General features: G+C 66.5%; 1 protein-coding gene across 1 annotated transcript; it reads right to left on the reverse strand.

Moving 5' to 3' along the window:
- Window positions 1-606: 606 nt before the first annotated feature.
- Window positions 607-16268, reverse strand: SLC6A19 (solute carrier family 6 member 19). The gene is made up of 12 exons (XM_004768393.3): window positions 16000-16268; window positions 11072-11212; window positions 10424-10561; window positions 9012-9193; window positions 8598-8708; window positions 8256-8368; window positions 6651-6779; window positions 6412-6568; window positions 4688-4892; window positions 4437-4596; window positions 2723-2885; window positions 607-2555 (listed from the first exon to the last, which is right to left on the reverse strand). Exons 1-12 carry the CDS (start codon window positions 16199-16201, stop codon window positions 2352-2354), a joined length of 1905 nt encoding a protein of 634 aa, XP_004768450.1. The 5' UTR covers window positions 16202-16268; the 3' UTR covers window positions 607-2351.
- Window positions 16269-16343: the final 75 nt, after the last annotated feature.

Raw genomic sequence — 16343 nt, forward strand, 5'->3', positions numbered from 1 at the left:
CCTCAGGCAGCGGTGGGACAGCAAGGCACCTGTGGCCACAGGGGCTCAGCCAGGCGGGGGGACATCCAAATCGTCCCCTCCGCATGGGGTCCTCCTGCAGTGGGATGGCCCATGATGGGCTGACGCAGTAGACTCAGCCTGGGCCTCCCGCGGGGTCTCCTGGACCCATGGACCCCCAGTGGATGCCTGCGGGACAGCCTGGGGCCCGGATGTAAAATTCCCACCTCCCAGGACGCTGGTCTCACATGGGCCTGAATATGTGGGTCACAGAGGTGTGGGCCGTGGTGGACACATTTCCGCTGACTCTTGGGTGGGAGAGGAATGGGAGAAAGAGAAGAGAAGCATGGGGAGGGCAGGAGTACAGCCCCCAGCCCCGCGGACCTGACCTCACTTAGGGATCCTGACCTCACCACGACCGAGTCCACCGCCCACGCTCCTCCTGCCTCTGCAGGGCCACACGCCACGCCCAGGGCCCCGTAGACGCAGCAGTTTTGTGTCATGACTTCTCCAGAGAAAACGACCCCCCCAGAACCGCGGTCCTGCGCTCCCCTGAGTGACGGGGCCCTGCTGTGCACTCAACCCTCTGCATCTAGACAACACTTAGGCTGAGACTATGAAATAGTGATTTACTTAGACAGGTGCATGTTATGCCCACAAATCCCGCATTTCCAACAACTTGCAAATACGCCAGGTCTGCAAAACAAGGCGCTCTTCAGGGGACAGAATGACTGGATGGGCTCCCGGGGCCACCCCCGCCCGTCTCCTCCTCACACGCCCTGGGCGGGTGGTGTACCCCTGGGGGGCTGCTTGCTGGTCTCTCCGCTGGGGGGGCTTTGGGAGAAGGCGGAGGCTGGAGTGTGGCGGGACGGGGGACCCTGCACGGCGGGCCGTTAGCCCCTGAGGATTCTGTAGGCAGCCAGGCGACCAGCAGCGTAAGAGGATAGCAGACGCCGGTGTTTGGAGGTTCACAGCGGGGCTGCAGGTCTGAACTCTGTGTCACCGAGGAGCGGGAGGCAGGGGGACAGGGACAGGGCCCTGGGGCAACCGAGTAGGGGGGACATGGCTTAGGGATCCATGCTCCGCCCAGGTCCCCACCCCGGCCTAGCGGATGATCAGAAAACCCAGCTACATAAACTGAGATTTTTCCAAGGAGAGCGGAGGTGAGCTCATTAACACGGCCACCCTAGGTGCCCAGTGACTCTGGCTGAGACAGGCTGTCGAATCCCAGAAAACAACCCTTCCCATGACGGGGAGGGGAGAGCCGGCACCAGCCTCACCGAGGGACGCTGAGGACGTGGGCTTCCCGGTCCCTGCCGAGTTCGGGACACACGGACGGTCCTCGACCTTGGTGGCTATGGCCCAGTTACCCTGTAACTCGCCTTTTCCAGCACCTAGCTAAAAATTCATGCAGGGAATATGCCCTCTTACGAAAACTCAAAGGCTGGTTTCCGCCTTCACTTAGGCCGAGTTGAGTTTTGTCGAGCGCTCACCCATCCGCGGCCGCCAGGAGCAGTGATTAATGGGGTTGGCGGTCTCGGAGCCCGTATCCTGCCAAGGCCGGCAGGCGGGCGGCCAGGCCTCCGAGGGACTCCGCAGAGTCTTCCAGAGCTCACAGCTAGGGGCTCGAGAAGGGCCATTCTCATCGCGGGGGACCAGTACCCCAACCTCGCTGTGAGCTCCTGGGTCCAGGGTCGATAGGACTGGAGCTGAGCGGCCGAGGGAGCACCCGCTCCGTTTCCCGCTGGCCGCTTGGCAGGCACGGCCTCCCCACGGCACCCCAGCCGGGACTCTCCATCGGCGCCGACGTAGCGGGACCCGGCAGCGGCACCTGGCCCACCACACCCGTGACAAAGCAGGTGCAAGGGCCCTAGGGTTGTGCAGCAGGTGTGTGTGTGTGTGTGCAGCAGGTGTGTGTGTGTGTGTGCAGCAGGTGTGTGTGTGTGTACACGCACACATGCACACATGGCCATGTGTGCACAAACATGTTTATACAACACACCCATGTACCACAGTCATGCACACGGCACATGTATGCACACACCCACCACGTCCTCAAACGCATGTGCACACACACGCATCACACACGCTTCCCTACAGCTCCCCATGCACCGTCTATATGTCACACTCTCACACGTGTACACGAACTTCTGCACACGCACACACGCACACCCCCACATACCTGGGCAGCACGAGCACACTCACACACACTCACACACACACTTGTGCACACTCACACATGTGTGATCCTGCAGTGTACATAAACACACAAACACTCACATGTGCAAGCACTCTCACGTGTGTGGCCTGGAACCTCCCCAACACCAACGGCCGCACACGCCGGGCTGGGCCACTCAGGACTTCAGGTCCCCATTGATGGAGGCCGTGGACAGTCCACTGACCAGCCCCTGGCGGTCCCCTGGCCTCTGGCAGCGGTCCCGGAGCAGCTTGTAGACGGCAAAGCCGGGGATGACCAGGCAGGGCACCCCAGCCACAATGACAACCACAGCGTACACCCAGCCGGGGTATGTGACCTTCTGGGATTTGGGGAATTCCTCCTGCGGAGAGAGCGGCAGTGAGCAGCCCGCAGGGTCTCCCTCGGGGCAGGCGCCCCCGCCCCCGCGGGTCAGCTCCTGGCCCTTGTGGGGGAGGGGAGGTACACCCCAGGCTCCCCACCCTGCAGGAGCAAGACCCCCCTGCCCCTCCCGGCAGCCCAGCGACTCACGTAGGCAGGGTCCCAGACGCTGTAGACCAGCTCCTCGTTGACCTTGACCACGAGGAAGAACAGGAAGATGACCAGCATGAGCAGCGGGCTGGCCACTCTCCACGCGACTTGCCAGAAGATGTTGGGCTTGTGGCCGATCATGAACTCGATGTCCCTGTTAAACCTGGACACAAGGCGGGAAGGAAGCCATCAGGGGTTTCTCCACAGGCCAGTGACCCTGGCGCAGCAGAGGGCAGCCGGCCGTGCAACCCTGACGGCGTCGCCATCTCCGGTGCCGCAGCCCGGTCTTCCTCTGCCCAGAGACCCGCCCCTCCAGGAGAGCCCAGTTCCTGCGTCAGAAGCCGCCTTAGGAGGCCAGCGGGACGCTCCACTGTCCGCAGTGCCGCTGCCCGGAGCTCCAGACTGTAAACTCGCCGCGTGGACTCATGCAGAGCTGCAGCCCGTGCATCTAGGGTGGAGGGTGGCCCGGCCAGCAGCCCGGTCCCAGACTCCCACCAGGGCTGTGGCCCTGCACCGTCTCCCGCCTGTCCGGGCTGGACTCTTCTGCACCAGAGTCCACTGTCTCTAGATGTTGGCATGGAGCACGCAGAACGTGGCCACGCGCTGTCCAGGGCCACAGAGAGTCCAAGGGACACTGCTGCCCAGGCCTCGTCCCCAGGTGGGACCCAGCAGGACTCTCCTGTGCACAGGGATGTCCTCCCTATGGCGTGTTGAACGGAGCTCTGCCAGCGTCCGGCTTCAGACTGTCCTCAGACGGTCCCAGACGGCCGTGCCCTCGTGCAGGCTGTCACAGGTCTGCGTCACAACCTGCGGCGGGCACAGCAGCCTTCCCCCGCAGCGTCTGGAGGTGTCGTGGCCGCAGCCCCCCCCACTCCCTGGCTCCCAGGCGGGTTCACAGTGTGTTGTGGAAATCCGCATTCGCGCGGGGAGCTCTTGTGGGTGGAGGAGGCCCTCCAACGGCTTGTACGTGCTTTATAGTAACAGACGCAGGCAGGTGGTCTCTGAGGCCCTGGGGAGCCCATCTCCCAGCGGGAGCCCAGGTGCCATGTTCTGGGCCTGGGGTCCTTTCTGATCAGGGCCTGATGTCCTAAGTGTCTGGCCACATAGACCTCAGACGAGCCTGCTCACCCACTGTTCTTCTCTCTGTCTAGAAAGGCCTGGAGCCCCCTCCCCTTGGGCCTGGTGGCCTCCTTGGGACCCCATGGGGCAGCCTGGATCTCTGCTGTGGGAGCCCCTGCTGCCCACACCTGGCCCTCACGTCTGCTGCCCGTACCCTAGCCCCGGGGCTGGTCGGCCCATCCGGCCCGTCAGCGCCCGCGTCTCGGGCGGCCTGTGTGGGACTCCGGCCGCCTGCACGGGACGTGGTAGTGCTTCACTTTCAACTGGTGGTTCAGTGACGACCTTTCCTACCCTGCGGCTCTGGCCACACGGTCTCGACTTCCCTCCACGGGAGCGCTTTGCTTTCCTTCCGCCCCCGACATGCCGGCGAGTGCCCCGTCTGCCGGGTCCGGAAGCGTCTGGAAGCTGGAGGGCACACTGTGCGGACTGCTCCGGGGGACATCCGTCCGTGGCCCAGCCCCTCTGCCCTCGGCCACACGGGCGTCAGGCCCGTGCACGTTCGGCCCCGAGTCCCGGCGGGGCTGTCCCGCCCCCCCCAAAACCTGACCCGCTTACCCCCGCTGGAAACCGCCCGCCACCACGGTCTCCCTCCTACCTGTCCACGCCGTACACGTACACGACGGCGAACATCTCGCAGAAGGCGATGACGAGCAGGGGGATGGAGCCTGCGTAGCCGTCCAGCAGGGAGAGCCAGTACTGGCCGGAGTTCAGCGTGAAGATTAAGGCCAGCAGGTACGTCCCCAGGCAGATGAGGCCTGTGGGGCAGAGAATAAGGCCGCTGCGGACGGAGGCCCCGTGCCCTGGCCGTGCCCCGGGAGCCGAGCTCGCCGCCCCGGCCCCACGCACCCGTGAGCAGCTCCTTGGGCCACTTCTTCGGGATGATCCTGAGGTCCTGCAGGGGCACGACCACGCCCTCCATGTTCCCGAACATGGACGACAGGCCCAGGCAGAACAGCATGATGAAGAACAGCACGGACCACAGCGGGGACAAGGGCATCTTGGTGATGGCCTCTGTGAAGACGATGAAGGCCAGCCCGGTGCCCTCCACGCCCTGCAGGGGTGGGGCAGTGTCACAGAGGAACGAGGTCCCCCAGGGACCCTCCCAGGCCCCATCCTCCCCAGACAGCGCCGCAGCCGCAGAGCCCTGCCGGGCGAGCAGAGGGCTGAGCCGAGCCGTTCGGAGAAAAAACCAGAACCTGTGTTCTAGGCCCCGCTGTATTTTTAAAGCTGAACTAGTCTGACGACCAGGAAAGGGCTGCCCTGCTCAGCGGCCGTCAGGGCCCCGGGCTGCCCAGACAGACCCTTGCTCCTGCAGAGACCATCTGCTCGCTGAGACGCACGCCGCACAGCTGGGCTCAGGGTGTGGGGTGACCTCCACGAGGCCTGAGCCAGTGCCCAGAGCAGACGTCCCGAGACCCCTGTTTCAGCTCCTCCCCCGAGGTGTGTCCGGCGGGGTTGGCGGCTGAGTGAGGCGCCCTGGACCCAGCGCTCCCTGCCGGGCTGCCCCTGTCCCCGGGACTCGCTCCCAAGTCAGGGCTCCCAAAGCGACTTCACAGCATTTGCAAGTTCAGAGGACACGGCTGCTGCCTTCCACGCACGGATCGTCCCCGGGGCCGCGCGGGGAGTTTAGGAGGAAAGGGGAGTGGCCAGCATCCGTGCGTCGCACAGGGGAGCAGCTCGACCCCCGTGGGTGGACGGGAGTGAGAGGCCAGCCAGCCCCGGGACACAAACTCTCCATTCTCCCTGCAGAACTTCGTGAGAAGGCAAAACCAGGGCAGAAGCACCGGCTGGACCCTGGGCAGGGTGCGGGGTGGTGGGGCTGGGACTCAGCGCCCCGGGGATGCTCCGTGCACAGCCCCGAGCACTGACTCCTCCCTCGGCTTTCAGAGGAGAAGGAATTCAGAGGCTCCGGTGCCCTCGGACAACGCCACCCCTTGTCCAGCATGTATCGGGGGACAGACTTGGTGAGGGGACCCTCCGGTCGCCCCCCTGCTCTGCTGGCTGTGCTCTCTCTGGCACACCTTGCTCCTGTGGAGCCTGTCGCCCCCCGGCCACTGGACTCCATGCCAGGCCCTGAACATGTGTGACATGTCCCCAGATAGCGCATGAGTCCAAAGTAGAAAATTCAAAATTTAAGTCACATTGGCCCATAAATCCTGACCGCGTGCCAGCTTTGCTGCTCATCGAGCCTGGCGTTTAGAGCCATCTGTGCCTCAGAGGACGGCTTGCAGAGCACGGCTCTGCCCTGGGACAGGGGCAGGGTCAGCCAGCCCGGAGTCAGCCACGCCCGCGAGGAGAGCTGGGCGGGGGCTCGGTCAGCGCACGTCTGTGTGTTTGTCGGTGGAGTTCCAGCACTTGTGGACCTGGGGGTATTGGCGTGTTTGACGCTGGGCACTGCAGGGGGCCAGGCCGCTGGGGCCCCAGGGCCCAGCCTTGGCCTTAGGCCTGGGGCACAGGCTCTGTGGCAGCTGGGACTCCGGGCCTGTCAGATCTCGGCTCAGGGGGAAGCGTGGCGCCTTCACCCCCTGCCCCAGCCCGGGGATCCCCGGAGCACCCCCCAGGGGCCCAACCTCTGAGAGGAAGCTGTTCATGTCACAGGTCTGGAAGCGCAGCCTTGCGAAGGCCTCGGGATCTGAGCTGTTGCACCAAAGCTTCATCTCCTCGAAGTTCTCCTGCGTCACGTTGCCCTCGGGCAGGTCGAACCCATTCATGAGCGTCAGGATGTTCCTGGGAAGACAGGGGGCTGGCTGCAGGCTGGCGGCTCCCCGGAGACCATACGCGAGCTCCGGGGCAGGGGGCCACCACGTACGTGTTGAAACAGTCGTCAAAGCGCTCCGTGGCGCGGAAGCCGATGATGGAGTAGACCACGGTGGCCGCGTACACGGACGTGAAGCCGTTGATGACTGACACGATCACAGCGTCCATCTCGCAGTTGTTGCTGTGTGAGAATGGCGTCTGGTCACGGCCCACGGGGACGCCCGCCCGCCGGAGTCAGCACCCAATCGGCACAGGCACGGGGTGCCCAGTGGGGAGGGTGCAGCCACGAGGGACGCAGCCCACCCCGCGCTTCCCTTCCCACCGTGTCCCTAGGCCGCCGCCACGCTGGCCCTGGAGACCTGCCCCGGGTCATGGGACCTCGAGGAGACGGGCTGGGCCCTGCCCCCTGCACTGGACACCTGAAGCCCATACCCTGGCTCAGCACTTCGAGAACACAGCCCCGACGCCGCAGCCCCACCCGCCAGGACCCACACCCTTTCGGATGCTTCTGGCCGCCGGCGTCGGGGGCCGATGACCGGCACTGGCAAGGGCGAGCAGGGATCGGGTGCTGCTGCATGGCTGGGGGCGGGAGGTGGGGTGGGCTCGTGGAAACCACTCCCTGAGCCCTTAACTCCAGAGCAGCCCCGCCCCGGCGCCCCACGGGCAGCGAAGGCACGTCAGCCCCCGAGCTCGGACACGAATGTTCGCCATCGCCAGAAGGTGGAAACAGCTCCTGTGTCCATCGTGGGAGGGGGAGGGCAACCGTGTGGCCCGTCCACGCCTGGGCATCCTCGGCGCGAAGGGCAGGAGGCGTGACACAGGCTGCGGCAGGGGTGGACGCCGAGGAAGTCCTGCTCAGGGACGGAAGCCAGCACGGAGGACGGCTCCTGGCCGTCCATATGGTGAAAGGCTGGGAACAGGCCAGTCTGCCCAGCAAGGGAGCGGGCGGGGGGCAGGGGTGGGTGCGAGGGCACACGGGCGCAGGTCTCCCTTGGGGCGAGGGCGTGCTCTGGGGCTGGTGCCGGGGCTGGCAGAGCCGGGAATGTGACTGCACTAGTCGCTGGTGAGCACTGAGTTGGCAAACGGCCCCGGCTGAGAAGCACCTGCTGTCAGGTCCGTCCCCTCGGCTGCCCCCGTCCCGCCAACACCACAGCCAGCGGGTGAGCCCACCTGGCCCTACGCCCGTCCCGTCTACTCCCGTGGCTTGTCTGTCTCTCTGCTGGACCACGGGTCCCAGCAGGACGGTCCTGGTGCACCAGGTGGGGCACAGGGAGGTGCCCCATAATGCTTGTGGAGGTGAAGGGCCCTTGCAGTTTGGACCCCTTCCACAAAGGTGTCAGGCCGTGGTGGACAGCAGGGGCCAGCCCTCCTGGGGTTCTGGGTGCTGAGGCACAACGGGGCGTAGGGGTGGTGAACACCAGCGCTCGTGATCGCTGGGGCAAAGACACCAGGGGAGGTCGGGTCGTAAACGGGTCTCCCTGGGGTTCCTCACTCCTGAAAGCCCTCCTGAGGCCGCAGCACACCTCTTTGCACCCACGGGCACAGCCCTACAGGGACCCGGGGTCAGCGGGGCCACCCTTACGCCTTCCTCCACTCACCCGCCCTGGGGCTGGGGAGCCAAGGCACAGGGCGGGCAGGCAGAGCCCCCGACACTCACTGCACAGAGTTGTAGCTGGAGAAGGAGATGAGGCCCCCAAAGGCCAGTGAGAAGGAATAGAAGACCTGAGCCCCTGCATCCAGCCAGGTGACGGGGTTGGCCAGCTCCGTGACCTACAGCCGGACAGAGACCCTCAGTCATGCGTGGAAGGTCTGGGGACGGGGACGCAGGGCTCCTGGAGGGGACAGCTGGTGCACAGCCCGTGGTGGCCGCCCTCAGTCCACATGGTCACCATCGAGCAGACAGGCCCTGCCTGGATGCCACGAGGGGCCCAGAGCTGGCCGTCCCCCAGCCTGGCCTCTGCTGGGCCCTCTGGGCCTGGGCCGACCGTGGGAGACTCACGTTGGGCGTGAAGAGGAACACGATGCCGTTGGTGGCTCCCTTCAGCGTCAGGCCGCGGATGAGGAAGATGGTTAGGACGACGTAGGGCAGCGTAGAGGTGATATACACGGCCTGCGGACAGGGCAGGTGTGGGCCAACGGGCTGGTGGAGCCAAGCAGGCTCCCGAGGAGAAGGGGTGACAGTGTGGGACCTGCGGCCCGCCCCTCCCTGTGTGCCCGGCCCCAGGCTGCAAGCAGGAAGAGGCGCCCACTCCCCACGCTACCCACGTCCTGAAACTGCGGTGGTCCGGCTCCCCGGTCCGAGCTCTCGCAGCCACTTGCCTGCAGCCCTTTGAGCTCAGGGGCAGCAGAGGCCCCTCCCCGACAGTGGACACGTGGGGCCCTCGCAGCGGCTGAGCGTGACCCCCTCCAGTACCTTCCCGGTGGTCTCGATCCCGCGGATGGTGCAGACGTAGAGGACGCTCCAGGCACAGGTCAGGCAGAGCAGGACCCACCACTGGATGGAGCCGGAGTCGCTGATGGAGGTGGAGATGTTGAGGGTCTCCCGGTACCAGAAATAGTCCACGGAGGAGCTGCGGGCACACTCGTCCACGTAGCCTGGGGCGGGCGTCCCCACCAGTCAGAGCGGGTCAGGGAGTGCGAGCCGCCGCAGAGGACAGGAGCCCAGCCCCGAGCTGTGCCTCGGGACAGTGACAGTAGGGACAACGTACACACTCCTCTGTGCACACAAGCATGCCTGTGCACGCCCGCACACGTGCACACAGACACGCCCGCACACGTGCACATTCGCACAAACACGTGCACCTCACGCAGACACGACTCGCAGCACGAGTGTGCACACACGCACACCCACGCGCCTGTGCACACGAGGCCTCTGCTGCCTCCCTTCTCCCTCTTGCCCCGCTACAGGCACATGAGAGACCCACAGGCTGAGCTGGGAGTCGGCCCTCGGCCAGGGGCTCTGCCGCGCACGGGTCACAGGTCTCTCCGGTTCCCGGGCTGAGGCCCACCCCGGGCCACAGTGTTCAATCTCACACGGTCTCATCCCTTTGGCCTCCAGGGTCCTGGGTGTCCTTCCAGGCCAGCCTGACACCCCGAGAAGAGGGAAGCCATCAGTCCTGGAGGACCCCGACCCCATCTCCTGAGATAGGGACCGTGACCTGAAAGGTCCCTGAAAGCAGCAAGAGAGGCCATGGGGGTGGGTCTCGTCCTTTCTCGACTCCGAGGGGCCTGCCCTGCCGGCTCCCGCCCCAGCACATCCGGAGGGATCCGTGCAGCAAACCACACTGGCCACATCTGCTTGTCCAACCCACGCTCACAACACAGGCTGCCCACGTCCCCATGGGCGTGTGTGCCCATAGCCCCGCCCCTGCTCTCACGCGTCCCCAGGCCCTCACGGGCCACAGCCTAGGGCCCGCTCCCCCTTTCCCTGAGGGCCCTCGACCCCCAGAAGGAGCAGACAGTGAGGGGCGAGAGCGCTCTGCAGAGCCTCTGGGGACTGCGCAGGAAAGGCCAGTGGGAAGCGGGACACTGCCCTGCAGATGTTGGGGAGCAGCTCTCTGGGGCACCTGGAACTCCACATCCACTGCCTGCTTGGCGGGGACAGGTGGGCAGGTGTCCCGTCTCCTCCGTAACAACACAGGTGCTGCCACCCCCCCAAGAGGGAAGCCTTAAACGGGCTCTGGTTTTGCAAGACCTGAGCTACGGCGGCTCCGGAACTTGGAAATCACAGCTCTTCGTGGGCCGTGGGCCGCCTGTCCCAGGGCGCGGCTCCCCCCACCGCCAGCGCCGGGGCCCCGCCCCCACCGCGGCCCCGCCAAGTCTCACCTGTCCGGTTGGCGTTGAGTGGGCACTCGCTCCAGGGCAGGGGGTCCTGGAAGGAGTTGAAGAAGTACCACATGACCCAGGCGATGATGGTGTTGTAGTAGTAGCCCACCATGAAGGACACGAACATGGACGCAATGCCTGGGGGACGAGACCGTCACTGCTCAGGAGTGGGGGGCGTTGCGGGGATGAGGGGTCAGGGCTGGACGGGGAGGTCAGCACTGGGAGGGGTCCGCTCTGGGGGAGAGGGGTCAGCGCGGGGTGGTGGTCTGCTCTGTGGGGGAGGGGCCGGCACTGGGGGAGGGGTCAGTGCTAGGAAGGAACTCCGTGGTCAGCGCCCCTCCTGGTCAGTCTGGCCATTGCTGAGCCCTGATCTGGGCGGGGAGGAGGGGCTCTACACTCCATGCGTGTCTGTACCCTCATGCCCTGGGCACCTGGGTCTCAGGATGGCCTCAGCTGCCCGGCTGGTCCCTGGTAGCCAGGAGTGATGGGGCCTGGACCTGTGGCCCACGGTCCCCTGAGATCCCAAGGATGGGTTTGCACAGGCCTGGGCGTGGAGCCCTGGGCCCCTCCTGTCCCTGAAATTAGGCAGAGAAGGAAGAGGGGGTGCCGCTGTGAACCCTGGCTCTGGGCAGGGCCCCGGACACGCACCGACGCCCTTCAGGGCCGGGTGGATGGAGCTCCAGACGCCCACACTCCCCTTCCGCAGCCTCTGCCCGATGGCGAACTCCAGGTGCAGCAGGGGGATGCCCTCCAGGACCAGCAGGATGAGGAACGGAATCATAAAGGCGCCTGCGTAGGGAGAAGGCGGCAGTGGGGGCCGGGGGCAGCACGGGGGGGCCCCTGGGGACACTGTGCTTGTTGACGGCGCCTCAGAATGGCAGCACAAACACCGGCCTGGGACCTCACGGCCACAAGCACCATTTGCCACGGAGCTGCCTTGCACCGTTGCCCCGCGGTAGCGTCTGTCCGCAGCCCACGGCGGCCCCTGGGAATGAGCGCCGGGGTCGCTGTGCTAGACGGAGCGTGGGGGGGCTCGGCAGCCTCCGCTGGGCGGTGGGGAAGGGTCAGAGGGCACAGGTCCCGCGAGCCCAGGGTTCCGAGGCTGACCCGGAGGTCGCGCACCAGAGGGAGTCATTCTGAGCCTCGGGAAGCCAGCATGGACGCGCGCGAGCAGGGGCCTCACCGCCCTCGTGGAGTCACCAGGACCCCCGGCATCTCACAAAACCCCCAGCTTTGGTGCCGGAGAGCAGGTCGAGGAGGGAAATTGTAAAGGTGACCACTGGGGTCCCCAGACTGCCCGGGAGCCCAGGAGGCTTTCCAGGTGCAACCACGGCGGGGGACGGTGCTGAGTGTGGCCCAGCAGTGATGAGCGCAGCCGTGGTCCCCCCCCGGCCTGGACGCGGGCCAGGATGCGGCTCTGTGGCGGAGACCGGACGCTTCCTGCTTCAGGACTGACAGGGGATTTGGGTCCCTGCCTGGTAGCCACAGGCGCTGGACTCCCTAGACCCCTGTGGACCGAGACCCTTGAACTGGGCTGTTTTCTCGCCGGGATGGCTCTCGGTCTGCGCTGATGGGGGCCGGCCATGACCTGCTGAGGGACGGTACTGGCCCCTGCCCGGCCTGGGGTCCCGTCCCAAGAGCAGGGGCATCTGGGACAGCCTCAGGCCGCTCTCCTCCCCCCCCCCGCCCCCGCGTCCTTTCTCCCGTGTTCTCCAGCCCCTGGCCCGAAGCCACACCACCCCCTGCTCCTTGCCCAACTTGCTCGTTCTGCTTGTCCTGCTCCTCGAATCTGTCATGCCCGTCACCCCAACCCCACTCCTCCCACACCCACGCCTGCGCCAGCCGCCTCCACCTCGGGTGCTGCTCTCCTGGTCAGGGTGGGGCTCAGACCCTGACCTAGAGGGCCCCGGGGGAGGCAGGCGGGGGCACTGTGTGTCCACACGTACGTGCCTGCGGGCGTGAGTGTCCTTGTGTGCAGGTGCGCGAGTGGGTGGGCGTGTCCACATGTGTGCGTGTGTCGGTGCCTGCATGGGTGTGTGAGGGGGACAGAGCCACAGCCCTCTCTCTCCTCGCTCTCACATGTCTCCGTCCTTCTGTCTGTGGGGTCCTCGTGCTGGGAGCGCCAGGCCTCCTGCCGTGGGTCCTTGTCCTACACATAGGACTGCCCGAGTGGCCTCAATCCCTAGCCGGGGCTCCAGAACCAGGCTCCTTCAGAAGCTGGGGCTGCGTCAGAGGCAGGGGTCCAAGTTCCAGGAACTCACGGGTGTGGGCTTGACAATGACATAAAAGCAAATCCAAGGACAGGTACCAGGAGAGGAAGAGCCACCAGCTAGATGCCCCCTGGGTATGGGGGCACAGCCCGGGCCACTCAGAGCCCAGCAGGACCTGCTCGCTGGGTCCCCGTGTCAGTGAGGGTCTAGTTACAAAAAGAAAAGACTTTCCTCTCCAACGTCTCCTTAGGGGCTTGATCTGAAAACCTTGGAGCAAAAGTACCAAGAAAACACGCACACGGCAGCACACCAAGTCTGCAAACGCCCTTCCATCCCGTGGCTTGTCTCGTGCACCGGTCTCCCCGCCCCTCAATCGCCGGCAGGAAACTCCTATTCATGCTTGGAAACCTCACTGGGAGACCCCCTTATCCAGGGCGCGTCTGCCACGGCCTGCGCTCCCGGCACCCTCCCTCACAGGAGCCCCTCCGGGCCCACAGACCAGTGGATCCCTGTGCCTCAGGCTCGGCTTGCAGCGGGCACGGCCGTGGAGGGAGAGAGTGGGAGCCTGGGGGACGCGTCCACACCACCCCCCAGCGGAGCCCTCTGGGTCCCCTGAGGCCCGCCCCCCCTGGCGCCCCCAGCCCCGGGACCTCGGCCCCTTGCTCGTCCCCAGGACAAGCATGTTCTCCAGCAATACCTGGTCCAGAGAAAGCCCCAGGGACACACGGCTTTCCTTTCAGAACCAGCGCCGTGGGGCGAGGTGGGGAAGCAGGGAGCAGAGGCGGGCACCGTGGCGCCCAGATGTGCTTCCAAAGGTCCTGGGAGACGGGCCTCCTGGTGCGGCCCGGCGCCCGCTGGGTGGGTGGACAGGTGGAGGCGGCGGGCGGGGCAGGAGGAGCGGCTGGTGCCCGCAGGAGACGCACCTGCCAGCACATAACCCTGGCGGGGAGACTGGGGCAGGGGGGCGCTGAGCAGGTCTGCCAGAGAGGAGCCCTGTGAGCCCCCAGCCAGGTGCAGGGTCACGGCCGGCAGACACGTGCTGGGCTGTGGAGGCGCCCGGGAGGCTGGAGGGTTGATCGCAAACCCTCGACAGGCCGCCCGTGGTGCGGGTCGCACTTGGGCTTTTCCCGATCACCCGCAGCGGTCCGGGAAACATGGCATCCTTGCGGATGGGCTGAGCAGCAGGTGTGCTGGGGGCACCGGCCGCCTCCCCCAGGGGCCCACAGACCAGCACGGCCCCTCTCTCACGTGTCTCTCACCGGGTCCCTAAAGGCAGCTGAGGATGGCCTCTCGGCCCCTCCCCCAGGGCCTTCCTGGCCTTCTGGCCCCCTGCCCGCAGCTCTGAGCAGCCGGCGCCAGTCACAGACCCGCGGGCCAGACGGCCGTCCTGTGCGGGGAAGATGCCGCGGCCGTGAGCTCCTCACTCCCTGGGTCTGGCCCACCCCTGGCCTCCCTTCCAGCTGCCTGCCTGCTCTGGGGGTCCCAGTCGGCACCTAGAGTGCCCCGGGACGCGGCCCCGCTCTCAGCCGGCCTTGGGGAGGGCACCCAGGGGCGGCAGCTTGTCCGGGACCTGGAGGTCGTGACCCTGGGAGGGGCGCCACCTTGGGTTGACTCCTGGGGCCCTCCTCCCCTGGGGCCTGCACCCTGGAGCTCACAACGCGGCCCTCCTAGGCCCAGAAGGCTCTGCCCAAAGGGGCCTTGCCACCCCTTCCCCGTCCCCTGGGCCCACCAAGCCCCGGTGCACCCCCGGTCGGCAGGGAGCCGTGAGGTCACTACAGACAGAGCTTGGGGAGGAGGCTGGGGGTCCCGCACCCATGAGCACTGCTCCCGGCAGCCAGGATGGGGCTGGGGGCCAGAGACGGAAGCGCAGTGGCCTCCAGCCCGAGGGCCTCCTGGTCAGGGTGGCCAGTGTGACTTAAGGCTGCAAGGGTACAGCCCAGGCCCAGCCCTCCAGAGCTTGCCGGCTGCGAAGGGAAGGGCCCGGGAGGGCCAGCGCGGGCTCCCCTTGGCCAAGGCCTAGAAGGACCGTGCTCTTTGAGCTCATGGGGATCTCCTGAAGCAAAGCCCAGCCCGAGATGTGTTCGGCGAGGGGAGCCCGTGCCCAGAGAGCCAGCGGCCCAGGGCGGGGAGTTCAGGGGAGGGGCCGAGAGGCCACACGGACTCCGGCTCTGCAGTCCTCTGGTCCGACATCCCCGACATCCCCCGCCTGGGGCCACACACAAGAATTGCTCCCAGTCGGAGGACCTTTCCTGACACGGCCCAGTGCCCGCTCTCACCCCGGGGGGCAGGTTACCGGGCAGTCTCAGAAGGAAGCGGCGCTGACATCAGGGGCTCTGTTCCTGGGGACCCGTCTCTCACCCCCTGCCCCCAGCGCCACGGTCCCCGCCTCCCAGAAGCACAGGAGGGAAAGACAAAGCGCGGGAACTCAGGGCTGCTGGGCTTGACCTGGAACCACTTCTGCTTTTCCTGAGCAAACTTCCACATCCCAAAGCCCAGGCAAGAGCCTGTAGGTCCTTCAGAGACAGAAGGAAGACAGCCCCTGCTGACCCCCGTCCCCGGAGCACCTGTGTCCGCAGAGCAGCCGCCAGCCGGCTCACAGAGCCAGACCCCTCTGCCTTCACCCCTGTCAGGGCTGGCAGGCAGGAGCCATGGACACACGGACATCCCGGAGCCCACGGACACTGGGAGGGTGGGCAAGGGGACAAGGTCATGAGGACACTGACCCAGCATCCCTGGGGGACCTGTGGGTGGGGGAGGGGCAGCCTCAACCTGTGGAAAGAGACCCCTAGGCTGCAGGCAAGGCCCCCGGAGGCCTCTGGAGGGGGCAGGAGGGGTCGAGGCCAGGGTGGCCTTGTGCGGGTCGCCTGCCCCCGTCCCTCCAGGAAGGTGGCACCAGCTCTGGCCTTAGGACACGCACCAAGCACAGGGAGAGCTGAGATGGGGCCCCATGGTGGACACGAAGACAGCTGGGCTCGTTGCCCTGCCAGACTCGGGGGGGCGGGCTCCATCCGGAGCAGTGGCCGGCTCCTCTTAGACCCCCACATGCAGGTCAGATGTGTTCGAGAACAGGGCAGGGCTCCCCACACCCGGACACTTGGGCGCGCAGGGTCAGGGCCGTGGACATCCCTCACTTCCTGCCATGAGCTGGGAACAGACGGCCCCGGACCACGGGCCACCCAGCCCAGCCCTGCCCGGCCCGGCCCGGCCCCCGGCACACGCGTGGAGGCACGTGGCGCTCCGAGGGAAGGCACAAATGCGTGCCGTCCTGCCCGCGGCCCAGGGGTGCTGGCGTCCCAGGGGAACGTGGCGCCACTCACACCCAGGCCCCTGTCTGCCGTCCCCCGTCCCCCCAGCCCCGTGGCCTACCTCCGCCGTGGCTCTGGCACAGGTAAGGGAAACGCCACACATTGCCCAGGCCCACGCAGAAGCCCACGCACGTGAGCATGTACTGGGCCTTGTTGTCCCACTTGGGCCGGGAGCTGGCCTCCTCCGCCTCGATGGTCTCCAGCTGGCCGAGGGAGGGTATCCGGGCCTCCAGGCCCGGGTTGGGCAGCACGAGCCTCACCATGGTGGTCGCCAGGCAGGTCCCTCCCCACAGAGGCAGGCCAGCAGCCGGAGGGTGAGTGGCCAGTGGCCCAGAGCCCCGGCACTTTATAGGGAACCTTTGGCACCTTGCCCCAGGCGCCTGGCGTCAGCAGATCTGACGGCCA

This window comes from Mustela putorius, unplaced genomic scaffold (genome assembly GCF_011764305.1).
Source record: "Mustela putorius furo isolate JIRA1106 unplaced genomic scaffold, ASM1176430v1.1 tig00000107_pilon_pilon_pilon, whole genome shotgun sequence".
Lineage (NCBI taxonomy): Eukaryota > Metazoa > Chordata > Mammalia > Carnivora > Mustelidae > Mustela > Mustela putorius.